The following is a 27,462-nucleotide window of genomic DNA, read 5'->3' on the forward strand; positions in this document are numbered from 1 at the left end:
GAGCTCAAAGCAAGGCTGCAGGCTTGGGTAGCTGAGGGACAGAAACATGCCTGATTTATGGTGGAATCGAAGGCTGTGTGACTATGGGAGAAGCAAGATCCTCTTGAGGGCTAATGCTGTGAGCCCTCCATCGTAGGCTCAGCTTGTATATATGTGTAAATAAGCCATATATCAGAAAGACACCACGGTCTCCGCCATCCCATCATTCCAAGAAAATGGAACCCTGGGTAGGCGCCTGGAACCCCTGGAATTTTGCACCTCTCAGAGACTGGGATGGCATGCAACAGTATATAGATGGATTAAATGAGGATATGTGGTCTCCAAAGCTGCTGCTGAAGAATTAACTCAAATATTAAGTTATACCAAAACAAAACAAATATTAATTTTCAACTATGTGGCAAAAAGTTATTTTATGCATTAATGAGGACAGCAATGTCTAAATGCCCCCTGTGAGATAATGCTACTGTTTGGAATTCTTGGTTAGTTTTTAGCTTTAAGTGAGAATGTCATAATATGGAACAAACAATAGCCTGATATTTAGAAATAAAAGGTTTTTTTGTGTTATCACCCCCCTGACAATAATACCAATTGCTACCAATAAACCTGCATAAGACAGTGTGATGAATTTGCTTCTTTTTCTGTGCCCTCCCCATCCCTTTTTCCTTCTGCGTTGTGTCTTTTCTAGTATAAGCCTGCGGGCAGGGACTGTCTTGTTATTGATCTTATGTAAGTGATTAAAAATCTTTTAGATGTGGACATGGTATATGTGCGGTATATAAATCGAGCCTTCATTTTCATCAGCTCAGTCTTGTGGAATGGTCTTTTTTTTCTCTCTTATAACTTTTATTTCCAATATTCACTCTTTTAAAATCACAAGAAGAAAGAAGGGGGAAAAAAGACATCGCAAAATAAACAGATGTAGACAATAAAATATCAAGACGTAAATACATTTCTCCAAAAGTATCAATTATCATAACATCATTCTGACTTCCCTCCACCACGATTTAAGCTATATCCCATTGATACCCTTCTTGCAGTTCCTTCTTTCTACCTTTATCTTTACTTTGCAGATTCTATAATTCACCTACTGTTATTTTAATGTTACCTAAGTTTTTCTCCATGTATGATATAAATTTATTCCAATCATTAATAAAGATTTTATTACTCTGATGCCTGATCTTCTGTGTCATTTTTGCTAGCTCAGAGTACTCAAATAGCTTGTTTTGCCATTCACTAATAGTTGGGATTTTAGATGATTTCCAGTTCTGTGCCAACAGTAGTCTAGCTGCTGTCGTTGCATACTGGAACATGGTTTGATCTTCTTTTCTAATCTCCTCACCGACCATTCCCAGAAGAAATGCTTCTGGTTTTTTAGGAAATGTGTATTTCAGTATCTTTTTCAATTCATCATAGATGAACCTCTTCACTTCTTCACATGACCCAGAACCTCTTCACTTCTTCACATGACCACCACATATGATGGAAGTCGCCCTCTTTTTTTTTACATTTCCAACATCTTTTGTCTCCAGTCTTGTACATTTTTCCAAGCTTAACAGGAGTAATATGCCAACGATACATCATTTTTTCCATATTTTCACGGAGGCTAACGCATGCTGTAAATTTCATGTCCTTAGTCCAAAGTTTCACCCATCTCTCATATTCTAAACTATATCCCAAATCTATGGCCCACTTTATCATGACCTCCTTCACCTCCTCGTCTTTTGTATCCCATTCCAGTAATTGATTGTACATTTTGGATAGAAGCTTACTCTTTCCTTCTAATATTTCCACTTGGAATTTTGATTTTTTCTCATTCATCCCTATTTTTTTGTGTTCATTCCATAGGGCATTAATTTGGTGAACCTTGTGGAATGGTCTTCTGATAGAGATTTAGCAAGCATCCTGAATATTAACTTTTAGATGTCTGCTGGAAACAATTCTAGGTTTATGCAGACGGTTAAAGAAAAAACTTTTTTTACAGATAGCTGGTGATTAGTGATTCTTCTAGTTTAGTGGGTGCTTCCCTTCCCTTCTCTGCAGGTTAAGAACTTTGCTTCAGGATGAGAACAGAAATCGTGCTCCGGCAGCACAATGGCAGTGGGAGGCCCCATTAGCTAAAGTGGTGCTTCAGGTTAAGAACAGTTTCAGGTTAAGTACGGACCTCCTGAACGAATTAAGTACTTAACCCGAGGTACCACTGTAAGCTGGAAATGTCAGCACTTCAAGGCTAGGATTTCACGCATGGGAGGGCAAAGCACTTCTCTGCACCTCCCAGCAGGTCAGAGAGGGAAGCTAGCTGCACTGCCTCCCACTTCTCTCCTCAGGTAGCAGGAGGGAAGCTTTCAATCCTCCATCACCCCAATCCCCACATGCGGCTCTTCTGCCTGCTAGGGCTGGGTCATTTTGAAACCTCTCCTCCTCCCTCCTCTCTCACCCCCCCAACACTTCACTTTCCAGTCAGGCACCGCCGCGGCCACCCCCGCTGCGCGCAGGCGCAGAGCGCTCCTCGGCTGCAGGCACCGCGCCGGGCAGCCCCTGGCCGAGGCCCGCTATATAAGCGGCGCGGGGGTCCTGCGGCGCTCGCTCGCGCTCGGGGGAGGCTGAGGCGGCGGCAGGAGCAGCGGCAGCAGCAGCAGGAGCAGCAGTAGCAATGGCGGATTTCGACGCTTATGACGACCGGGCCTACAGCAGCTTCGGCGGCGGCCGCGGGTGAGCGGGGAAGGGGAGCGGGGCCGGCCGGGGAGGCGAAGGGAGGCCTCGGGGCCCGGGCGAGGGGAGGAGCGAGGTGGCGGCGGCGGCAGGAGGGCCCGTGCGCGGGGCGGCGAGCGCGTGTGTCGAGGGAGGAGAAGGAGCCTCCGGGCGGGGGAGGCTGGCCAGAGCGAGCGCGGGGTCCGGGAGGGCCGGAGGCGAAGCTTCTGCGGCGGGGGGACGGGTCGGGCCTCGAGCGCCTCTCACGCGGGTGCCAAGAAGGGGCGGGGGAGACGGACCCGGGCTCTGGCGGAAGGGAAGTGGCCCCTGGCGGGAGGAGGTGGGTCAGGGCAAGGGGGATCGAGGAAGGTGTGAGCAAAGGTGTTCCTGGGGCGGGGGGCGTATTTTGGGCTCTGGTGGAAGTGGCCTCTGACAGGAAAGGGGGGCTGAAAAAAAGGAGATCTAGGAGGGCATAAATTATGGGAGGAAATGGGCCATGCCTGAGATGTCTCTTATGGGAATGGGTAACGGGCCTCGGTGGAAGGTAAGTGGCCTCTGATAAGGGAGGCGGGTCGAGGAAGGTGTAAGCTTGTGGGGAAAGGGCTCCAGCTTCTTTAGTCTCTTAGTGGGGTGTCAAGAGGTGGGTGGTGCTGGGGGGCAGGAAGACTGAGGTTGGTTAAAGGGGAAAGCGGGAGGGGACTCCGTGGGGTGTAAGTGAAGCCTATGGGGAAGAAGTTTCAGGCCTGGATGCTTTTGCATGGCAACTGGGATTGCAGTCCCACGGGAGAAGAAGGGTGAATAAGATGGGTCCTACTTAATTCAGCATCACAGTGACCAACATGATGCTTCTGGAAAGTCCAGAGGTAGACAGGGTGGTGGGCAATAGGAACCTGCTGTAATGCCTGGGCAACTATTATTCAGGTATTTTCTGCCTCTGCTGCTGAAGGTGGTAGCATATAGCTGTCATGACTAGTAAATGGACTTAAACTTTACAAATGTGTCTAATGCCTTGTAATGGCTTTATCCATGTCCATGCCCATTGCTGTCCCTTCATTTTGTGGCAGTGAATCCCATAGTTTGTGCCATTCAGTTTTATTTGATGAATAAATTTGAGAGAATCTTCTCCTTACCTACTTTTTCATCTCTGTCAAGTGGTCCATCCCTTACTCTACGTTTTCTTCTAAACTACCCCTCCCTCATATTGTAACCTTTCCATGTAGTTCAATAAGGAGTTCATCCTATATTCTTAGCTCTGGCTTGGGACCTGAGTTTGTTTTCGTAATTGAGTTTGTTCCCCAAGTTGGTGCTTATTTGTGGGCAAGGGAGGTGGTAATTTGAAGGAGTGGGGAGCATATGAGTCATACCATAGGAAAGAATAATATGGAGGAATGGATGGAAGTTGGAGGAAAATGTTGTCTTCTTCTCCACACCCACCCAGCAACTTATAGATGGGTAAGTATAGTATATGGGGAAGGGGGCATAAAAAAGTAACAGTTACTTTGCCTGTTTATTTATTTTTGCTTCCTCTTTTTCCACATCTCATGACTGCATTCACACATAACATTAAACCATAACTGCAGGGCTGTCTTTGTGAGAGAATCTGGAGTTATTGACCAGTCCTATTACTCCAGTAAGAATAATGTGTGATCTCTTATCAGAGAGAAGCTGAGAGGTTTCTATTTTTAATAGTAGAGAGTATATTTGGGATATAGTGCTTTGTAAACTGTTTAAAAGTGGTATAAGTGAGAAAATTATGAAGTTTTATAACTTGTGCATTTAAGAACAGTTATCTCAGCCATTCTCATAACAACCCTGTAGGTTTATCACGATTATCTTCATATAGCAAATATAGAGTGTGTGTGGGGGGGGAAGAGTCAGAGTGACTTGCCTGAATAAGTTTTTGAGTGAAGGGGAGGGGGAATGCCCAAAGAAGTCTTCAGTATGTGAAATCATCTGGGTTATCTTGACAGGTTTCAGAAAATAGAAAGAACCAGCATAAAGAATTGTCATAAGAAAAAAGCTTTAGGGTCAGTCAAGAAGTACTGCTCACAAACAAAACTGTGGCTTTGGGAGGTGACAACACTGTTCCAGGTTTACTTACAGAGTAGTAATGGGGAGCTACTGCTTGACTGCATGGTAAGTGTCTACAGGGTTTCATCCTGTCCCCCATTCTTTTTAACACCTGTATGATGCTGCAGGGAGAGGTCATTAGGAGATATGGAGCAAGGTTTCATCAATATGCAGATGACACCTAACTCTTTTTCTCTGTTCCATCTGAAACAGGTGAGGCAGAGTGTTGACTGGACTGGTGGCAGTAATGGGCTGGATGTGGACCAGTAAATGGAAAATGAATCCATTCAAGATGGAGGTGTGCTTTGGGTTCTTGAATCCAAGAACTAAATGGGGTTGCACTTCCTTGAAAGGCAGGTGGATAGCTTGGGCTGGTGCATAATACAGCTATGTTACCTGAGGTCCAAGTTGCTTCAGTGGCTAGGCGTGTCTACTTCCTGGTTCACCAGCTACACCCATTCCTGGGTAGCCACTGCATTGTGCTTCTGAATACAAGTTCCTGGGCATCACAGGTGGGCAGAGTGCTGTTGTGCTCATGCCTAGCTTGCAGGCTTCTTACAAGTAGCTAGCTTTCCACTGTGAGAACTGGATAATGAATGAGATAGGCCATTGGCCTGACCCTTCAGGCTCATCTTACAATCTGGGGGGGGGGGGAGCCTGGCCATAGTAACTCATATTCTAATAACCTCCTGATAAAATTATTGTCCACATCATCTATGTGGAGCTGCCATCACATGTTTCAGAGGCTGCAGCTTGTGCAGAATGCTTTGTCTAGGTACTGGTGGGCATTGATGGCTACACCCATTTAACACTGATCTTAAAGGCTCAGCACTGGTTGCTAGTTTGCTTCAGAGTACAATTCAATGTACTCTCATCGATGTATAAAGCCTTAAACTACCTGTGATGCAAATATTTGAAGATTGGCAGCCTGGTGTGCGATTCTACTTTGGGATGAAATTGATAAAAGTTGACTGATATGAGAGCTTTCTTTGGGCGCCTTCTCATCTTTGGAGTGCCCTCCCTTCTGAGGTGCATCTAGAGCAGTATTACTTTCGTTTACGGAAGACATAGCTCTTTGTCCAGGCCTGCAGGAGGAGCCAGAGATAGTGATGAGTCATTTAGTTGAGTATTTTGTTTTAATTTTTAAAGTAATATTTGTGGTTTTTCCTCCCTAGGACCATTTGGCGAAGGGTGGATGATACTTTTCACAAGTGAATGGAATCACTTTAAACATTTCCTATTCTTTTGCAGGCGGATGGGTTCTGCTAGGAGTTGTAATTTGTTTTCTGGTCTGCATTCAATTTGACTGTGTATCTCTTTAGAAAAGCATATATGCATCTCTTACAAAAATGGTTGTGGGTGTGAAACATACTGGATAGGATGATTTACTTAGCTCCTTAGTTTGCCCCTTCTATTTCATATGTCTTTCCAGGGTGGCCCTTTTTATTTTGTCTACCTTACAGTATGGTTTGTATGGACTGCAGAGAATTTACTATACGTAGTGCTGCTAATGTCAGCATTGCTTGACAGAGTAACATGAGTAAGAAATAGAACAAAGCTATTCCTCAAGGAGCTGCCAAATCAAAATCTTGATAGAGCAGAAGAAAGTAAGATTATGGATCAATCAATAGGTTAAGCAGGAGTGTGGATGAATGGTATGAATCTAGGGGTCAGGGAAGGTAGATCCTTTGGATGTAAGGTGGAGCACAGAGTTCAGATGAAATAGAAATAATGGGGTAAGGATAAAAATGAGATTGAAGGTGAAATAGGGGATGAAATACAGGGTTGTATCCTTTAGGGTGAGGAGGTAAGTTAAGGCACTTATACATTTATGAGGTGGAGCAAAGGAGAAGTCCATGGCTACTCTTCTGGCTAGTTTTGAATCTAGTGGAGCAGAGACTAATGGCCTTTTGGTCACTTGATGTCTCCCACAAAGGCCCCTGAACAGTATTTTTAGGTGATACTTTTTGTATGGGAGGAATTGCATATGCCTTGCACTGTATTATTCTCCACATTAACATGATCTGGTAGGTGTATGGAGGTGATCTGCTTTGCCACCTGGAGGTTCGTTTCCCCAACATCTCTGCCAGGCATCTTGCTGACTTGATCACAGCTTGTACCTTTTGCTACAAGTCATAAGAGCTCTGCATTCCTAGCCCTTTGCAGTGGCTAAGCATGAGAAAGGAACAAGCAAAAGGCAGTGAAGAGTCTGACTAAAATCAAATAAGGGAGTAGGGCTATGAGGAGTGGCTGATGCTGCTTGTGTGTTGCCTATGGAAAGGGAAGTGAACATTTGGTACTTGGAGCTTACTTTTCAGTTCGAGTTTATCAAACTGGGAAATGAGCTGATTACAGTATGGGTGTAGTCTAAGATGGAAAACTCATCAGTGTATGCCAGATTTCATCGTCTCCAGCATTTGTTCACTAGCATTCTTATTTAAAGGCTCCTGAAAGCAGTAGGTAGGCATAATACCTTGGAAATTGGTTGAGCTGTTTACTGCTGGCTTTTGCAAAAATGCTGACTGCTGTGGCTGTATTAGTCTCAGTGCAATTAATTTCAGTAATTAAATAATCTAAGTTAAACTTTTGAACACAGCTGGGACACAAGCCTGAAAAAGTTTGTTCAGATTTGCTGAAGATAACAAACAGCACATGTTGATAGCCCCTTTATTGTACTGTATTGGTAATTTCCTAGTTCCTTAAGTTGCAATTTCAAGTGCTATCAAACTGCAGTGAAACAACCCAATTCTAAACATTCAGTTGCAGCCATTCTGTAACTATATGTTAAAGTTATTGCCCCCATTTCTGGACTGGAAATTAGATTTAGGTCTGCAGCAAAAATATTTTTGACTGTTCTGGCAGAAAGTGTACTGATGCATTGCAGCGCGCCTTGAGCTCTTGTCACACAGGGATGTCTAGAGAAGTGCCTGCTCCCATTCCAGCTGGTCTCTGGGTTTCCTGCCACCAGATGTGACAACAGGAGGATATGTTAGTCCTGTTTGTTCAGTTTTCCCCAAAGTGGTTTCATTTGTGCTGAGCTTAGTTATTTATTTATCAAGATAAGACTCTTTTCTCCTTTCAGGCTGTTTGTATGTTAAATTTTTACATTACTTTGTATTCTATTGTTTCATTGTTGTTTTAATAATAGTCTGCTTTTATTTTAGTTTTATGTGATTGTAAACTGTAATAAATTGTTGGCTGCAGCTGATGAAAACTGTAATCAAAAATATGCGAGGGTCACAGGTTAGCTGGTAGAGGCTACGTATACTTTTTTATGGGTGTTATGCACATCTGTTGAACCTAGTATTGTATCTCAGCTTTATAAGGTGCCTCACCTTTGGAAGGAGGTGGTGTTTTCCAATTAGAGAGGCAGTCAGAGTGATACGACTTTGCCTCTTCTTTCCTCACTCTTTATTAATGGCATTGACTTCATAGCTGGCAGCTGTGCTTGTTCTAATGAGTATTATACCAGTGCCAGTGATATGCCAGGAGTGAAATTGAGGCCATTTGCATGAAGACTTCCCCTCAAGAAGACTTGATCCAGGGCTAGTGATTCATCCAGGCTAGGGCAGACCCTATGGGAGTGAGAGGGTGTTGAGAACTCTCTTTATAGCTAGGGAAGAATCATGAATCTTCCACAATCATCACATGCTCTTGTGCTGCAAGGGTGATAGCATTATGTTAGTTATTAATTTCTTTGGATTCTGCAGTAATATGGACTTTAGAAAAGTTGTATCTTAAAATAGTATGTTGCCTCTATGTAGGCGGCTGGTAAATTTTTGACAAGGAAATTGAGTTCTCGTCAGAAAGCTATACAGAAGCATTTATGGTTGTGGTTTTTTTAAGAGTAGATTGTGTTTAGGGTACATCATGTCTACATGCATCATTCTAAACATCCTTTCTTGCAGAGTATATCAGATAATTTGCTCTTTACCTAGTTCCCATTTCCTTTATAGTCTCTGTCTTGATGGAATAGCAATTTCCACCCCTGGCTAACCAACTTCATAAATTTAGATGGCTACAGATTGTCATTAGGAAACATGATGGGATAGGTGTGTCACTGGGAGTATCTAGTGCTGAGGTTGGTTTGCCAGTCAACTGGGTTGAGTAACTGTTCTTAAAGTGTGTCTAATGTGACATCTTTATGAGTGTCCTTATGAAAGCACATGAATTTGTCATGGTTGGCTCATAAGACCGAGTCACCCTTCAAGAAAATAATTCATCGTCTCTTCATAGGACTGGTGGTGACATGCTTCATCAGTCTGTTGCCTATGTTAGTTGTGAAGAATTCTACCAAGCCCAACCTATTTATGGCTAGTTGATGTGGAAAGGAAGACACAAAGCAAGACCCACTCAATACTTATTTGGACGGGCCAGTTTCCCTAAGCTCTTTGTGGTCGAACTCCATAAGACAAATGTAATTTGTCACCCATTGATAAACGTAGTGGGCATATCCATGAGACTATACTGCTGGCATTGCTGTTATACGTAAGGTATCCATGATGTGAGTTTTAATGCAGAGTTGGGTGCAGGTAAAGTAGATCTTTGCACGTGTTCTAGCACTGAACCAACTGGTTTCTCTCTTTCTTTTTCTTGTAAGAAAAACTGAGTAGGTTATGGTGACTGCTTCTATTTAAGAAGTAGATTTAGGACTGATAGGACTGATAAGCATTTGATACAGTACAGTCTCTCAACAGCACCACACTCAGAACTACACACTTACCCTGTCCTAGCTTTCAGTATCTTTTCTTTTTCAATATGTATTTAAGTTTAGAAATGGTCTTAGTTTAGACTATCAATTTAGTTAACCTTAGTTGGAAGGCATCTTTTTATGTTTTCTAATAGCATTACTGTACTTGAATATTTACCTAGGCATATCTGCACCTTTTCTGCATTGCTTTTCATGTTTAAAAAAGGCAAAGAGCTCCAGGTATATTTGGAATTGGCCAGTTGACACCTGTGACTTCTTTCTAGGCATATCAAGCATGTTGATCAGGTGAAAAGAAGGCAACTGGGATGTATTCCAAATGGAGGTCTGATAAAATATCCAAAAGCGTTTGGCTAGCATCTGTCCAAGTGCTGCCCTCCTAACTGAGAAGTTAGCTCTCTCCCTTCATCCTTCATTGTTCTTGAAATCTGCTGCTTTTTGTGTGCTCGCATAGTAGTTTTTCTTAGCAGTTATGTGCCACTTATCTAAAATGCTTGCTGCCCTGGCAGAATTTTTGACTGGGGCATTATACCCAAAAGTACAGTGGACACTCGGGTTGCGAACATGATCTGTGTCGGATGCACGTTCGCAACCTGCAGCGTTTGCAGCCTGCAGCGACGTGGGTTGCGATTTGGCACTTATGTGCAAAGCGCGATTTAGCACTTCTGCGCATGCGCGACTGCCGAAACCTGGAAGTAACCCATTCCGGTACTTCTGGGTTTCGGCGGTCCGTAACCCGAAAAAACACAACCTGAAGCATCTGTAACCCGAGGTATGACTGTATTTTAACTACAAATACATGCTTTGGCTGTGGAATAGTTTTCTTCCCATAAGGACTGCAGAAAGATTGTCTTGGGAAGGCCATAGGCAAGTAGGGTGCCCTCCTTGCCTGTCAGAACATTCGAAAATAGAGGTGGGCAGGTCTACGATGCTTTGTTACTAAACCTCTCAGGTCCACCAATTAGAACTGGACCCTGGACTCGCTTACTTTCTCCCTTCTTCAACCCTCTTCCCTTTCCCCTTTTATTTCATGCATTTTAGATTGTAAGTCTAGGGACTGTCAATCCCTAGCAGATTGTAGCCAGGGACTGTCAATCTGGGAGCCTTTTCAGCTAAAGAGCAGGGTTAAAATGTTCTAAATAAATACGCAAGTACCAGTCTACATCTGAGTCACTAGAGATAGGATTCCAATACAGCTTTAAAATTGGCTAGCAGAGCTATACAAAGATGTAGTCAATAGGGCTGGGCTGTATATGGATACATAGCCCAAAACAGGTTTGAAGCTCATATCATGATACCAGTTTCATAATTTTTGACCTGTCAATACATCACAAATAATGATAAATATGTTTGTGCTATGCAAAAAAATCACAATGTGGGGAAAACCGTGAAGCCAGCCAATGACTACACAGCTCCATCCTTATTTTACACATTGTAATAGATCCCAATATGTAGCTGGTGATCTATCGCGGTGTTGAAAACCAGATATTGCGAGACTTCCTGGTTGGTCACGTGGTATGGCTGTCATGGAGTCTTTCGGCTGAAAGAATTCCAGCACTTTGAAGTCCTAGAAAGCCTACCAGTTAATACTGGCTTAAATAGGCTTGGAGATTACCGTATTTTTTGCACCATAACACTCACTTTTTTCCTCCTAGAAAGTAAGGGGAAATGTCTGTGCGTGTTATGGAGGGAATGCCTACGGGTGGCAAGCCTACGGATTTTCCTCCTCTAAAAACTACGTGCATGTTATGGTCGGGTGCGTGTTATAGAGCAAAAAATACGGTATCTATCAGCAGAAGGCTAGCCATATCAGCAAAGTGTTCTGTACTTGCTCTTCTTAAACTGTTGGGAGTCCCAAATTGTAGCTGCAGCTCATCCAGAGGTCTTGTCAGTACATCCTGATCTACCTCCTGCCCGCCCTGTGTATAAAATGGCCTGCATATGGTTAGTAGTATGTCATTTTTTAACTGCCTGTCAACATCTTCCATCACGGACACCAAATGACAGAGCCAGCTGGTTAGAGCCACCTTGCTGTTCCAGGTGCCTTTCAGGATGATGGGGTTGGTTTTATGCACTCCCAATTCAGTCAAGTTAACAAATTGAACACCGTGTGTATATGAATTAATTTTGTAAAAAAAGCAAGTTGCCCTTGGGTTTCTACTCATGCTCACTAAACCCTCCTGCCTGTACCAAGTGTCCTGCACTGAAAGGTTAAAGAAAGTTGCCCCCTTCAGATCTTTGAACCACATTGAGTAGATGTGCATAGGATCAGGCAGCACAGTTCTTGAACTTGGCATGGCTGACTGCTGTTCTTCATACTTGGGGAGTTGCACATAACTGTGTTTGTTCACAGGCAACTGTTGTTGGGGCCGCACTGTGTGGCTAATTAATAGCAAGATTTTAGTTAAAACATATACGCAATTAATACAAAATCTCTACTTTCTGTGCCCCTGTGTCTGTATACATGAACACTCTCCTTTCTCTCTACTGGCTAAATTTGAATTGTCAACTCCTGGAGGAGAGGCTATATCATCCTTTTTTATATTACACAGCTAGTATAACTGAGATACAGCTCTACTGTAACATCTCTTTCCTGCCTTCCCCACATGGAGCATCCTTGCTGCTCCCTGACCCCTGGAGCATTCTGGCCTAGGCTCTAATTCTGTGCTTGTCAACAGATCTCGTGGCAGTGCTGGTGTTGGCCCACGTAGACAGAAAGAGCTTCCAACAGAGCCCCCCTTCACAGCGTACGTTGGCAACCTCCCCTTCAACACGGTCCAAGGAGACATCGATGCCATTTTCAAAGATCTCAGTGTAAGGAGTGTGCGATTAGTCAGAGACAAAGAGACAGATAAATTTAAAGGTAGGTGCTTCTATGTCTCTCCTTCATAACCAAGTTTGAGGTAGAGAGGCAGCTGATTAGTGATGAGAGATACCAGGTTTTAAGGTGCACATGCCATCTTAAGTAGTTTTCAATTATACTCTGCTAATCAAGAGCTACCTGAAGATGATGGGGATTAAAACTTGGACCTTCTCCCTGCAGAGCATGTGCTGTACCATTTAGCTTTCATAGTCTGCTTACAGTCATAGAAAGAACAGGCAGTCTCTGGTGGTCACTCAGCTTAACTTCTCTGAAGACGTTTGCTTTGGGGGAGTTTTGTGTGGGAACACATTGTCCTTCAGGTTTGCTGTTCTCTCCCCCATCTCTCAAATCTCCTTATTCTGTTTGCAGAAGTGAGGGAAGGGGTTGGGGAACAGGATGGAAATCGGTGGTACCTCAAGGAGACAGATCATCTCATGAACCTCTGTTTGCCCTGATATCCTAATTTGACTTCCTTGCCTAACAGCCCACTTGTGTACACTGTCTGGGTTCGCAACTTTCCAGATACTGAGATGAAAGTTGGCTTCTGTTTTTTGTTTTGTTTTTAATCTCTTTCTGTCTTACAGGATTTTGTTACGTAGAATTTGATGAGGTTGAATCACTTAAAGAAGCTCTGACATACGATGGAGCAGTAAGCTTGCCATTTTTATAAAATAGTATTTGAAAATTGATAGCTGCCCTTGCTGGAATGACTGGTGGTAAGATTTCTCCTCCTCTTCTTCTGCGTCCAACAGCTTTGGGGGGACCGGTCACTCCGAGTGGACATTGCCGAAGGCAGGAAACAAGACAAAGGGGGCTTCGGTTTCAGAAAAGGTGGCGGCCCAGAGGACAGAGGTGATGTTTAAATAGCTTCTCTTTAATATATGGCAAATTGGAATGAGTGCATTAGTGCCGCCTTAAACTAACATGTGTGTATGTAAAATATTAAGCTTTTAGTTTAGTTACCTACCACTTTTCAACAGTAAACTGTGCCCAAAGTTGCTCACAATAAGTTAGTATTATATAAATGTTAGTATTATCAAAAGACAAAACATTTAGGGAAAAACTATCTGTATTGAACTTCAATAAATTCAAAGACAAGAAACACAGTTAAATACATATGGGAAAAATTAGTCTTAATGGTGGAATAATCTAGAGTTTGTGATAATGTATTATTGGAGTGGTATAATCTAGACTTCATGCACCACAAGTTCAGAGCTAAATCAAAACAAACAGGCCAGTAAATAAATCAAGAAGCTAATCAGTTTCTAGTCTTACTGCTCTCCAGGAGGCCACAGCAGTTCAGAAGAGGTGGGCAGCCTAGATCGGGGTAGGCAGAAGGTAGTTTGTGATCTAGATATTTGGGTGATTCGTGGTGTATTGGCAAATATTTCTGACTTCTAGTTGTTTAACAATAGCAACAAGCAAAATGACATACCTAAATTAGATTGCTGAAATCAAGAAATCTTGGAATATAAATCTAAAGCATTTAAACACACATATACAGAGTATACTGTCTAAAAAGCAAACAACATTTAACAAAAAATTGACATGTGTGGAAGGACTGAGTTCAGTTCTGTTCTTGGGCTCAGAACAAATTCATGCGCTCAGCAGTTGCACAGAGGCGCCCTGTTCTTTAATTCTAAGGGTATGTCTTTTGCACCTGGCTCCAGCTGACAGAGTTCCAGTAAAACGCAAATTAGATCCTGCAAGCTTGAACATTGCCCTCTACTGGGCTGGGTGGTTCACAGCTGGTTCCAGGAGTGGCTGGTGGCTGGTGGCAGGCAGCAAAAGGGAGTGGCAGTGGTGGCAAGTCCTCATCTCCAACCTCTCTGGTGCTTTGGCTGCAAGCCAGGTCGTGTTGCGCACCAAGTGGCCATATCGTGTGCCAGCAAATGCCTGCTTAGGAGACTTCAAGTGTTCTTGGATGACTCTTCCAAGTACGAGAATCTCATAGGTAGGCACAGAGCCAGGCAGGTGAGTAGCTTTATCTCCTTAAAGGCTGGCATGGGAGGAACCTCAAGGAAGCAAATTGAAGGAGAGTGACTTGGGGTAGGAGCTACCTAGGCTCAGTTATAATCTGAGGAGCTGCAAGCAGTGACTTTTCAAGGTGTGGTAATCACAAAAGCAGTTTTGACTGAACTGTGGCCGGAGATTTGGGTCTCCCTGCCTGCTCCTGTACATCATTGAGAAATTGGAGGGAATATTCTTGCTTTCTTGGCTAACTGGAGGGCAGGGAGAATAAGCAGTTTGCCTCAACCTGCCCTTTTTTCATTTTGCCTGAAAGCAAATGTGTCCTAATGTACTGCCACTCCGCAAACATGGGAGGTGACTGCCTTGCACTGCTTAGCTCTGATGGTAGGCAGATGCTCAGAAAAGGCTTAGTGTAGACTGGTAGGCCAGCCTTTGAAGACATGAGTTCCCCCAACTATGTTTGAGTTGAGTTCCCCCCAACTAAAGTTAAGTATGGAGATTAAAACTACGTGGGAAAACAGTATTGGCATGGTGTATCTTGAGGCACTAAAGTAGCAATGAGCTATTAACTCATAACCTCTTAATGATTTAATTGGCGTCTTCAAAACCGTGCATCTTACTGCTCTGAGTAATGCTGGACTATTTAAATGCTGCCGCCTCTTTTGTTCTAAAGAGCTCCAGGCTCACACAGACAGATCTAAACAGCTGTATGAGTTTTGCTAGGCAGAAAAGTATCCGGAGCAGAAAGGTATTTCAAAGGCTGGGCTATTTCATGGTGTGGTGCTCTCTAAAACAAAAGGAGGCAGCAGCATGAGCTCACAAGTGTTCATCTACTATTTTATTAATACCATACAGTTTGAGCTGTTGGATCCAAAAGGAAACAAACTTTTTTCTTGTTTAACTAACATCAAGAACCTTGAACTTGCTAATTCTCTACTTCATAGCCTGGGCAACCACATGTATCACAAGGTTGAGTGCTCCCAGATAGAGGTGCAGCAGCTGAGACAGTTTATGTAGTAGATGTTGTTGCAGAAAATGTGCCATCTTCCTAACCTAAGCAGGTCCCCTCTGCCTCTTTCTGTAGTTTTGTGATGTAAGTGGTTTAAGTGCATCTCAGCTCAGGGAAATAACGGAAAAGCTGTCTTTGAACATTTGCATTTTCTGAAGATGCTGGCACTTCACAGGTCTCCTCATTGCAACCTTCCTGCCCAGGCCTGGATGGATGAGCCTCCTTCTTTGAGAACTAAGAGCGGTGTCCTTTCCTGGGTTTTCATGTGCCAACCACACCTCTGATCTAGACACATTCTCCTGCAGAGTACAATTGCCCAATGTTTGTGAATGTGAGGATTGCACCGGACTGAGAGCATTGAGATTTCCGCCCACTGGCAGTGGAGCCTTTTAGATCTTCCCGCCTTCCCCATTGACCCCTGCTTGCAATGTGGCTTTCTTTTTAGGCATGGGCGGAGGAGGTCCGCGGGAATCACGAGGAGGTGGATGGGAATCCAGAGATGACTTCAGTTCTGGTAGCAGTATTTCTCCATTTTCATTTTCCTGATTCCTCCTCGTCCCCTACCCCCACCCCAAAATTTTTTTATTTCCTTTTGCCTTTCTCTGTCAGACATGCCTGTGACCACAGATCATCCTATGGCAGTCTGGTTGGCCACTAAGACAGAAGCCCAAAACTTTATCTGGATGTTTCTTAATTTTTGAAGACCATGGCAAAGGTTGCAAGTCGTCTGTGTTCTGTTTTGATTGAAGGATTTCAATGTCTAGTCCTAGTTTGGGGTGGGGAGTTGAAAGTCTTTGAAGACTTGAGGGCATGAATAAGTGTTGGATCTTTTTGACAAATACAAGTACCTGAATTGCTTTCAGAAGGCATGGCTTGGATTGTGCAGTTCTGAGTAACTCTGTCTTAACATCAGCTGGGACTCTGCTTCCATCTGTCTGTCTCTTTTTGGTGCACACAACACTTCTGGATCCTGTAATAAAAGCATCAGGCCCACTGGGTGAGAAGTAGATGAGGATAGGCCCAGGTAGCTTATTCTCCGCCCCCTTCTTGAAAGCTCACTAACTTGCCTTTCAGCTGAACATGCTGGATTGCTTCTTTCCTGCAATATGGGCAGAGGCAATTGGGAGAGGGGCGTAAATATATGCTCTGGATATAGGACTAAGTTGGCTCCATCAACTGGGCAGACCAGCTCAAAGTGGGGGGTGTAGCCTTATATAGCTCTTTCCTTTTATTCCTGTTTATTGCTACACAGCACTAAACTAGCAAGATGTTTTTTGTATGTACAATCCAACCTCCACAGCTACCTTAATGAGGGTTATTCCTGTTTAACAGATGAGAATCTGGGAGTATAAACCAAATGCTTGTGGCTACGCATTGTGTTCATGGCAGATGTTTGTACTTGAAATTCAGCCACATTCTTAGTTGCACAAGAAGATGCTGGAGGCATCTCATAGTGGATGGAGATTGTAAGATCATCTTATCCTCAAGTAGTTCATTCTTCCCTCTCCTGTTCTGCTCCTGATGCACTTAGACTGCTTTTTCCTTGTATTTGATCATGTTTCAACCCCCACCCTCCTTTTGGCCAGAAAATTTTCAAACTTAACTCTGTAAGCCTCTGTAAGTCTAGTAGTAGTAGTGGTAGTAGTATTTATTTATTATTATTAGCATTTCAATTAATATACTACCCTTTAACAGAAGTTCCCAGGTCATTGTACAACATTAAAAACACATTACAGAATGTCAGTGATAAAAACATAATAAAAAGCATACTGGTAGGCAGCCTAATAAAAAGTAGTCATTATAATTACAGTCCATGCATTTTTCTCTAGTCAGAAATTTGGGGTTTCTTCTGGCATCCTTGTATAGGTATGCATATGTCAGTTGGTGCAAATTATCCTCCCATCTTATTTTTGAGAGTACTTGCAATAGGGATGGATTGCCTGTCGGTCATAAGAAACCTCTCGGCAAAAATGCATGTATGCATCTTGATTTTAGCAGCAAGGATTACCTTCTTTCCAAAGCAACCACTCTTGCTTCAGTGCATTCATACTTGACACTCTCCAAAAGGAAGAAATCGTATGGGATCGTGATTTCAGGCTGCAGCAATCTTACATTTGTATTGCAGTCTGCAGGTGTGAACCTTTTCTCCCTTTTTCTTTGATCCCCTCATAATATCAACAATCTATTTTTTTTAAAACCTCTTTCTTCCTTTTGCAAGGAAATCTAACACAGCAACCCAATCAAACTAAGAGAATGAAATAAGCACTTAACAGTAAAATCAAGAGTGCCAAGTTTTTACACCACCACCAAGAGCCACGGCATAGCATCAGCACCAGGCAATCCGCAAAAAAAAAGCCATGCCTTTACCTCTCAACGAACCTTGGGTAGCGTTAGGGCCCATACATGCCCTCGCTGTTGGAGGAGCTTTTCACTTTCTGTAGCTAGTTGTATGAAACGGCAGAGTGCCTCTTCTCTTCCTGTTTCATGGCCGTCATCTCCTAGCCCAATCTCTCCAGTGCATCCTGCTTAACTAAAACCACTTCTGTCTCTTGGCAAGCCAAGCGTGCCAAGCTGGTCCTTCGGCCGCCACTCTACCGCAAGGTGCTCCCGCAGGTTGGATGGAGCTGCTGGTGGGTTTGCCTCTGTGAGAAGCAAGGCTGTCGCTTCGGACACGTCCAAAGAGCTGGCCCTTACTGCCACGTCTCTCCCGACAGGTTTCAGAGATGACGACTTCCTGGGAGGCCGGGGAGGCCGGACCCGTCCCGGGGACCGGCGAGGAGGAGCAGCCGGTCCACCTATGGGAGGCACCGGTCGCTTCAGGGATGGGCCTCCAGTGCGTGGCGCTTCCATGGATTTCAGAGAGCCAACTGAAGGTGGGCAGCCTTTGCTTTCTCCTGCATTTTGGCCCAACTGAATTGCTGCTGTCCACCGCTCTTGGCCTGCAGCATTCAGTGACGTCATCTGGAGGGTCGCACGTCAGTTGCAGCGACAGACGGCACTGTGATACACCTTGATTTTGAAATGCTTTTTGGTTTCGTTCATTTCAACAGAAGTTTGGCTTTGTGAGTATGAGACATTCCAGAGTAGCAGGCCATAACCATCTGCTATAACAGATACACTGGAGGGTCTTATGGATCTCTTAAAGGCACCTGGCATGAGGTTTCGTGGGGGGTGGGGGGTGCTGCAGTCCATGTAAAATACATCACACACTTGCAAGGATAGTGAGCAGAGGATTGTGCCAGTGGCAAAGAGATGAACATGATAGGAGATATAAGGCTTTGCATTTTTTGCTCTCAATTCATCTGCCTTCTTGAGGACTTCTCTGCTACTTTCATGCACTTGAAGTGGGCTCTAGCCTTATACCAAATATAGGATCCTGCGGTCCTCCAGATCTTGTCGGACTACAACTCCTGTCGTCCCTGACCACTGTGCATGCTGGCCAGGGCTGATGGGAGTTGGGAGTTCAGCACCCGGAGGCTTCCTGTCCTTGATCCATCTGTCACAGGTGCCCTACGATCCTTTGTGCGGCGGGGCGTACATTGGCTCACGGGACTGCCTGAGCTGCATCTCAAGCAGAAATGTTTCTTCTCTTCCAGAGGAAAGAGCCCAGCGGCCCAGACTCCAGCTCAAGCCCCGGACGGTTGCCACTCCTCTCAATCAAGTAGCCAACCCCAATTCTGCCATCTTTGGTGGAGCCAAGCCGAGGGAGGAAATAGTAAAGGAAGAGCAAGAATGAGTTTGAGGGGTGGGATGCAATGGGAGGGGGCGGGCGGGAGAAAGGGGTTGAGGGAGGGGACTGGGTGTGGGGGTGGGAGACAAAACGCAAGACAGCCCAGAGTGTCTAACTGTGCTCGGAACATTAACCCTGCAACCACCATTCCTACCATCTGACACCTGTCCTCCTTGAAACAGAAAAGGAAAAATCAAAACAAAACAAACCAGAGCTTGCGAATGCATGTCAGCTGTTAACAAGTGGTTTTTAGTACGTTCTTGGCTTTGCTGTATCTAGTGCCTGCATTGTCTTAAGTTTCTCCCCCCCCCCCCCCGAAAGCCATTTTCCCCCAAACCCGGCACATGGCTTCTGGCCAATAAATCGCTGCCCTCTTCCACAGAGGTCGACTTCTCTTCCCCCGGGGTGCTGCTTTCACCTTTTCTTCCTCTCTGGCTCTTTCCACTTCCGAGACACGCGGGTTAGAGTTCAGTCCTGCTGCTCCACGTCGTTCCCTTCTGCCTTCCACGGTGCTTCTCTACCTCCACTGCATGCTCACCACCGACAACCTCGTGGCCCCTCAACTCCGAGGGCCAAGCGGAAGACGTCTCGAGCTCTAGAATACAGCCCCTGTAGAATTAGCTTATGCAACACAACGTTAAATAGGATTGTCACCCGTTAGCCCTTAGGCACTTTGGAATAATATATATGTACATATATATACTGTATAAAATCAGTTCCTCCCCTCCCCTTCCCGGCAGTGCCGCCAGCACTTTGCAGACCCCTGCCTGGGGCTGAGTTGCATGTCAGCAGCCAAATCTAGACAGGGCCCCCTGCTCTGCTGCTTCCTTGACTTGGCCTGCTGACTTCTCCCTGGCCTTCGAAGCTCGTGCCTCCTGTAGCACCCAAGGACTGTCTTCTTCCAGCATTTTCTTGCATTTTCTTTTTACATATTTGCTAACCACTTTTTAACTAGTTTCTGAAACCAATAAAGTTTACCTACCTTCCTTCCTTCCTTCCTTCCTTCGGCTCTGTTTCGAAGGAAACGGCTCTCGACTCTGCCCTTCCAGCATTCAGCTCTTGTCTCTTGGGCTGCCGTGCAGAACTTTGCTTTGCTTTCGTGCTTCGCCTCTCAAACAGACGGGAGGGGGTGACGCTCTCTTTGGATTGCAGAACCCCAGTGTCTTTGTGCCGCTAAAGGCAACAGGTGATTGCAAACCCCTGTCTCTCCATACCGGAAGGATTCTGCTTGAAAAGGTTTGATGGCGCACTTAAAGAACGAGCAGAATACTGAGCCGTTGGGTGACCAAGAAGGGAGCTGTTTCTCGCTCGCAGGTTATTGCTTTCAGTGTGAGGTCTGGTCAAGGTGTGAACACCTGCAGTGCCTGACATGGATGCTTTGGGTATCCGGTTGTAGCTTTGGAACAGGTAGAATTGAAAGCAGCAGATGTGTTATTCTTCCTCTCCCCTTAAAAAAAAAAAAAGACATGTCCATTGTGTAAAAACAGGTTCCAATTTGTATAGGCAAATGTTCCAAGGGCTAGCCTCCCCTTGGATATCATAGTATAAATGTCTCTTCCCACCCCTGTCTTTCAGTCCACTTCTAAGAATAAGAACCATTTGTCTAACACTACTTTTCTTTCGAGACATGCATTTTTGTGTGTGTGTGTGTATGTGTGTGTGGTTGTGTTCCAATCGAAATCCATCCAGTAGCCGCTCTTCCGTTCAAAATGTGGAAGACCCGAGATTTTAAGAGCAAAAGCAAAAAAAAAAAGAAGGAAAAAAAGAGGATGCCCATGCAAAACTCACCTGGTAGTCAATCCGTTTGACTTTTAAACGTGTAAAGACAAGTTTCCAACACTCAACACATTCTGCTTCATGACAAAGTAAATTTATGGATATGGTATTTTGTGAATGAACTTTTAAATAAAGAAAACATTAAGTAATATTTAAGACTGGTCTGTGTTGAAGTCTGTTCACCATCTGGGCAGAGAAGAGTTGTCGGGGCTGTCAGATTTGTTCAAGGGGCAACAGTTTATAGAATGGAAAACCAAAAAGGATGTTCTGCAGACATGCTCTAGTAAATTTTCTTGCAAAAATTAAAATGTCTATCCGAATTACTTTTTTTTTTTAACAGTCCCGCTTAACTGGTGTTGAATAAGGCATTGTAGAAGGAACCAGTGATACAGAGCTTGGAAAACTGACAAAATGGGACCTAAAATGAAATGTTAGCAATGTGGAGTTGAGTGTGTCTGTGCGCTAGTTATCCTCTTTTTGGGATACTCCATTCCATTCCCTCTTCCCTCCTCACTGCTACCAAAGAGTTGGTCAGCATTCCATGGTCACTGAGCATGCTCAGTCTTCACTGGGTTCAGGTTCATTCAAAAAAGAATAATTCTACAAAACAATGGGGCTCCCCCAGGCCTACTGATGCATGGTGCATGGATGATCTGGTTTTAGCTACAAAAGCTTTGCCACTCACCCCTGAACAGCAGGAAAAGAAGCACCAATACCATTAAAGGCAGCTTAAGTGGAAAAGTGTTTATTGATTTAAATAGTGAAGCCTGTTCCGAAGTAAAATTCTTTGGATTCTGCTGAAACACTAGGTATATTGCTGCTATTTGCAGCACAGAGATGGCAGGAAGGGAAAGTCCCTAATTATTTGTGGATGCTGGATTCTTTGCCAAAAGATTGCCAGCTGCTTCCCGGGGCTCTGTCCCTTCTGTTGAAAGAGCGAGGAGGGTTGTCTGCTTCACTCACTCCTGTCCATACAGAGGAGCCAGAAGCGAATATTGCTTTCAGTAGTAACATGCACATTTTTCAGAATGCGTTGGTGCCTCTGAGGGGTTTCCTCCCATTTCAAATACCAGCTTCAAAGGAGGGTTTCCCCTCCAGATCACAAGAGGAGGAAAGAGTAGCTGTTCCCTTCCATGTCTCCATTCAGAATCCAGCTCTTCTCTTTGCCTCTCTTCCCAGCGCTCCCCCAAAACGGGATGCTGTTAGCATTCCAACACATTCCTTTTCAAAACCGCAGGCGTGCACTGGATGTCATCTCTGATTTGGTCCTTAGGTGGCGTAAGCTGCACACCCTCTGGGTTTTGGCCTGGACAAGATGTTCACTCAAAAATCAGCTTAGCTTTTGCAACGGATGTCCCATGCAGATCTGCTGAGCCCACTCATCAAATAATTGCTCAGATCTGGGGAGGGTAAAATTTTCATCCCCTGCAGAGCGCTGGGCTGGGTAGAAAGGTTTAATTTTATCCACCTCACCATTTATTTTTGTTGGTTTTTTTGCCTCCACTACAAAAATGAATAGGAACTGAGAATTTTGCATGGAGTGCTGTTCATGCTGTTGGGATTGAGGCTAATGTTATTATTTAGTAAATTTGTATATCACCCTTCATCCGTAAACCTCAGGGTGGATCACAGCATACAAATACAAGATAAAAACAAAATAATATTTTGAATATACTGGACCCCATTGTGTTTGTTTAAAAAAGGGCTATCTAAGGTATCTAACTGTTGGAGGTGCAATAGGGATAATGCTTCTCTAAAACATGCTTTTTCATTGTCCTATATTGAAAGGTTTTTGGCAGAAGGTAACTGAAACAATCAACACAACTGTACGGAACAACCTTAACATTTACAGAGCAAAATGTCCTCTTGAATTGTATACCCAGCACATGGAACCTTACAAAAGGACAATGCGAGTAGACCCACAGCAAAAAGACTGATTGATGAATTGGAAAAATAAAAATGTGGCTCCCTTCTACGATTGGATTGAAGACTTGTACAAACTCGCAACATGTAAACGCAGATTTGCCATGGACAAATTCAATGATGTTTGGAATCCTTACAAATATTGTAATAGGTTAAGATCTGGTGAAGTACAATAACAACCTTGTAAAATACACAGTTTTGGGGTTTCCCCCCTCCCCCTTTTATTTTCCCTTCCACACGGGTTCTGTTTTTCTTTCTCTTTTATTTACCATGTTTAGTGCACATATAATTATGTACTTTTTGAACTTTAAATAAAGATGTTAAAAAACCCAACACAAAATACATAATAAAAACCAAAACAGTAACAGTAGCAATGCCTCCCTGGAATGCTCTAGGTCCTGAACCCCATAATTTTACCACAGGATGTTCTTATTTGGTGTTCCACCCTTAGTGCTTACTCCATTTATGAAAAACATACAACCACCTGTTATTGCATGGCTTTTATCACAAATGGCCCTGAAGCCAGCTTTTGCCTAGTGCAATCTAGCAGCTGAGTGGGGTGATCTTTTAGGGTCTGTATCAGCTCTGGGGGGGACCTTGGTTTCACATTAAATGTTTCCTTCTGTTCAGAGGGATGTCGTGGTTTGGCACCATCGCACAGCAACTTCCTGTTTCAAGGTGGGCCTAGCAAAGCGCAATGTAAGAAAGTTGTAGGGCCCGAAGGTAAGATCTGTTTGAAATACGCACTCTCGGGAAACATCTGAGACTTTCTCCCTGGAATCTTTTTATATATATATATATATATATATATATATATATATATATATATATATATATATATATATATATATATATATATATTATATTATTGAATGGTTTTATGTTACAAAAAACAATACAGCCATACTACTACTAAATATAATTAAGAAATAAAAATTACATACATCGATATTTAGTTTGTTATTTGTTATTTACCGTCTTATTTCCTCCCAAACATTGCATACAACAACACACATATGTGCAGACACCAACACACCCACACCCGCACAGAAATGATAATAATGAAAGTAAATATTTTTCCCCTTTTTATCTTCCAAAGTCTTTTCTTCAACTTTGACTTCCTGTCAAGTCCCTTTGCATATGTTTTATCTTACATTCAAATGTGCACAAAACAATAAACCTTTCTATATATTTTTTCTAATACATTCTGAAAACATAATAAATCCTTAATTGTAGTCCACCTCCTTTTAGTTCCTTTATCACTCGAATGCTAGCACAGAGTCAAAACTATTATTGTATTTTTGAACATATTTTTTATAAACATCCCCTGGGATGTTTCTCCCTGGAATCTTAGGCCTGTATCTCCCTTTTATCAGATCAGATCCATCTCCATATTGTCTGATCTGACTGACAGCAGCTCTCCTGGTTCTCTGATCAGCCTTAGCTAGAGAGGCTGAGGATCAAACCTGGAATTTTCTGCATTCAAAGCCATGTGCTCTCTCGACCACTGAGTTACAGCTACTGTGTTGTATGGCAAAAGTGGCACATTGCGAATTGCTGGGCCTCTACTGTGGTGGCACCCTCCCTTTGAAACTTCTTCCCTTTACATATCAGATGGTTGTCTTCTCTATTGCCCTTTTGGTGCCTATCAAGCATCCTTTTCTGTGGAGATCTTTATCCCTGTCACCTGTCTTGCATTTGAAATTAGTTTTTGTGTACGTTTCATTTTTGAACATTTTTATTGTCAAATCAGCTTCTTGGAAAGAGATTTGTTGGTGAAATGAAACACAGTGGTACCTCGGGTTACAGATGCTTCAGGTTACAGATGCTTCAGGTTACAGACTCTGCTAACCCAGAAATAATACCTCAGGTTAAGAACTTTGCTTCAGGATAAGAACAGAAATTGTGCGGCGGCAGCAGAAGGCCCCATTAGCTAAAGTGGTACCTCAGGCTAAGAACAGTTTCAGGTTTAGAATGGACCTCCAGAAAGAATTAAGTACTTAACCTGAGGTACCACTGTATAGTGGTACCTTGGTTTAAGAACAGCTTAGTTTATGAACAACTTGGATTAAGAACACTGCAAACCCGGAAGTAGGTGTTTTGGTTTGTGAACTTTGTCTTGGAAGCAGAACATGATCCGTTTCCTGTTGAGTGTGTCCCATTTGTAAACTGAGTCCCCCGCTGCTATGGGAAAGCATGCCTTGGTTTAAGAATGCTTTGGTTTAAGAACGGACTTCCAGAACGGATGAAGTTCGTAAACCAAGGTACCACTGTAATTTTTTTTAAAATGGGTTGATCAAGGGTCTGGAAACCAAGCCTAGTTGCAGAGTGTTGGGTATATTTGTTTAGCCTCGGAAAGAGGAGGCTGAGAGGAGATACAGTCACCATCTTCAAGTATCTGAAAGGATGTTCTGTGGAAGATGGAGCAAGCTTGTTTTTCTCCTGCTCCTTTTCTCCTGAACCAACGAATTCAAATGACAAGAAAGCAGAATCCGCCTGAGCATCAGGAAGATTCTGATGGTAAGAGCTCTTCAACAGTGGAATGAACTGCCTAGGAAGATGGTGGGGTCTCCTTCCTTGGAGGTTTTTAAGCAGAGGTTGCGTGGCCATCTGCCAGGGAGTTTTTTAGCTGTGATTTCTGCACTGCAGGAGGTTTGACCCTCAGGTTCGCTTTCAACTCTACAGTTCTATGATTCTCGGTCATTCAAAACCATGAGGAGTGGAAAGTTGCTTTATTTTTAGGGGAGGGGCTTGTGGCTCAGTGCACGCTCTGCATGGAAAGGTCCCAGGTTCAATTTCCAGAAAGGGCTAGGGAAGATCATAGAACGGTAGAGTTGGAAGGGACCTTGAGGATCAGCCCAACCCCCTGCAATGCAGGAATTATGCAGCTGTCCCATACGAGGATTGAACCTGCAACCTTGGCATTATCAGCACCATAATCATAATAATTTATTATTTGTGCCCCGCCCATCTGGCTGGGTTTATCCAGCCACTCTGGTGGCTTCCAACAAAGACAAAAAATACACTAAAATGTCACACATTAAAAACTTCCCTAAACAGGGCTGCCTTCAGATGTCTTCTGAATGTCAGGTAGTTATCTCTTTGACATCTGGTGGGAGGGTGTTCCACAGGGCGGGCGCCACTACCAAGAAGGCCCTCTGCCTGGTTCCCTGTTGCTTTGCTTCCCGCAATGAGGGAACCGCCAGAAGGCCCTCAGTGCTGGACCTCAGCATCCAGGCAGAACGATGGGGATGGAGACGCTCCTTCAGGTCTACTGGGCCGAGGCTGTTTAGGGCTTTAAAGGTCAGCACCAACACTTTGAATTGTGCTCGTAAACACTGGGAGCCAATGTAGGTCTTTCAAGATCGGTGTTATGTGGTCTCAGCGGCCGCCCCCAGTCACCAGTCTATCTGCCGCATTCTGGATTAGTTGTAGTTTCCGGGTCACCTTCAAAGGTAGCCCCATGTAGAGCGCAGTGCAGTAGTCCAAGCGGGAGATAACTAGAGCATGCATCACTCCAGCGAGACAGGCTGCGGGCAGGTAGGGTCTTAGCGCCTTCGTACCAGATGGAGCTGGTAGACAGCTGCCCTGGACACAGAATTAACCTGTGCCTCCATGGACAGCTGTGAGTCCAAAATGACTCCCAGGCTGCGCACCTGGTCCTTCAGGGGCACAGTTACCCCATTCAGGACCAGGGAGTCTTCCACACCCACCCGCCTCCTGTCCCCCCGAAACAGTACTTCTGTCTTGTCAGGATTCAACCTCAATCCATTAACCGCCATCCATCCTCCAACCGCCTCCAGGCACTCACACAGGACCTTCACTGCCTTCACTGGTTCCAATTTGAAAGAGAGGTAGACCTGGGTATCATCTGCATATTGATGGACACCCAGTCCAAACCCCGAACCATGCTCTAATGAACTGAGCTATCTAGGTCAGTGTTTCCCAACCACTGTTCCGCAGCACACTAGTGTGCCGCGAGATGTTGCCTGGTGTGCCGCGAGATGTTGCCTGGAGGGAGGCGGGCGAGTCGGGCGGCGAGAGGCGGGGCGGCGGCGGCGAGGAGAGGCCGCCCAGCGCGGGGCTCTCGCCGTCTGCCTGCCTGGCTGCCTGCGAGCTCGGCGGGCAGCGCCTCCGTCCGCAGCGCCCGCCTCGCGGCTCTCATTCCCTGCCCCTGCCAAAGCTCACCCAGCCAAGCCGCGCTCTCCTTCCTGCCTCGCTTTGCTGCCTCCTCCCCCCCACCCACCCCCAAAGCTTGGAGGTTCCCCGGCAAGGGGGAGGGGAAAAAATTGAAACTTACACTTTCATGCGTCCCTCCCGGCGTGACGCTGCGCGCTGACGTCACGGGGCTGTAATGGTGGTGTGCCTCGAGATTTTTTTCATCAAACAAGTGTGCCTTTGCCCAAAAAAGGTTGGGAAACACTGATCTAGGTTGACTTGCCCAAAACCCCGTAGAGCCACTACCAATTATTGTGGGCAGCACTGAGCTAGCTGACCCCGGTGGTCTGCCTCTCTTGTGAAGGCAGCTTCCGATATTCCTCCAAGTCAACCTGTAGGATTTAAGCCAGCCTTTTCCCAGGTTTGGCTGAGCAGTTGACCTGAATGCGACGCGCAGGCGTCCCAGCCCACGACTCTGCGTTTGGTCTTGTGGTTTGATGAGAGGGCCGCGTCCGAGCCCGGCTGCCGGATGCTGGGTTTGGTGACTCACGTAGGGGAACAGGAAG

The 27,462-nt window shown here is 44.6% G+C and overlaps 1 protein-coding gene across 1 annotated transcript; it reads left to right on the forward strand.

The window, feature by feature from the left end:
* The first annotated feature begins 2,549 nt into the window (after positions 1-2,549).
* On the forward strand, positions 2,550-20,971 carry EIF4H (eukaryotic translation initiation factor 4H). Its single transcript, XM_081171495.1, has 7 exons — positions 2,550-2,709; positions 12,145-12,329; positions 12,914-12,978; positions 13,082-13,181; positions 15,755-15,823; positions 18,024-18,182; positions 18,906-20,971. The coding sequence occupies exons 1-7, from the start codon at positions 2,651-2,653 to the stop codon at positions 19,043-19,045; spliced, it is 777 nt and encodes a 258-aa protein (XP_081027621.1). The 5' UTR covers positions 2,550-2,650; the 3' UTR covers positions 19,046-20,971.
* The last annotated feature ends 6,491 nt before the right edge of the window (positions 20,972-27,462 follow it).

Source organism: Podarcis bocagei (assembly GCF_964188305.1).
Source record: "Podarcis bocagei genome assembly, chromosome: 15".
NCBI lineage: Eukaryota > Metazoa > Chordata > Lepidosauria > Squamata > Lacertidae > Podarcis > Podarcis bocagei.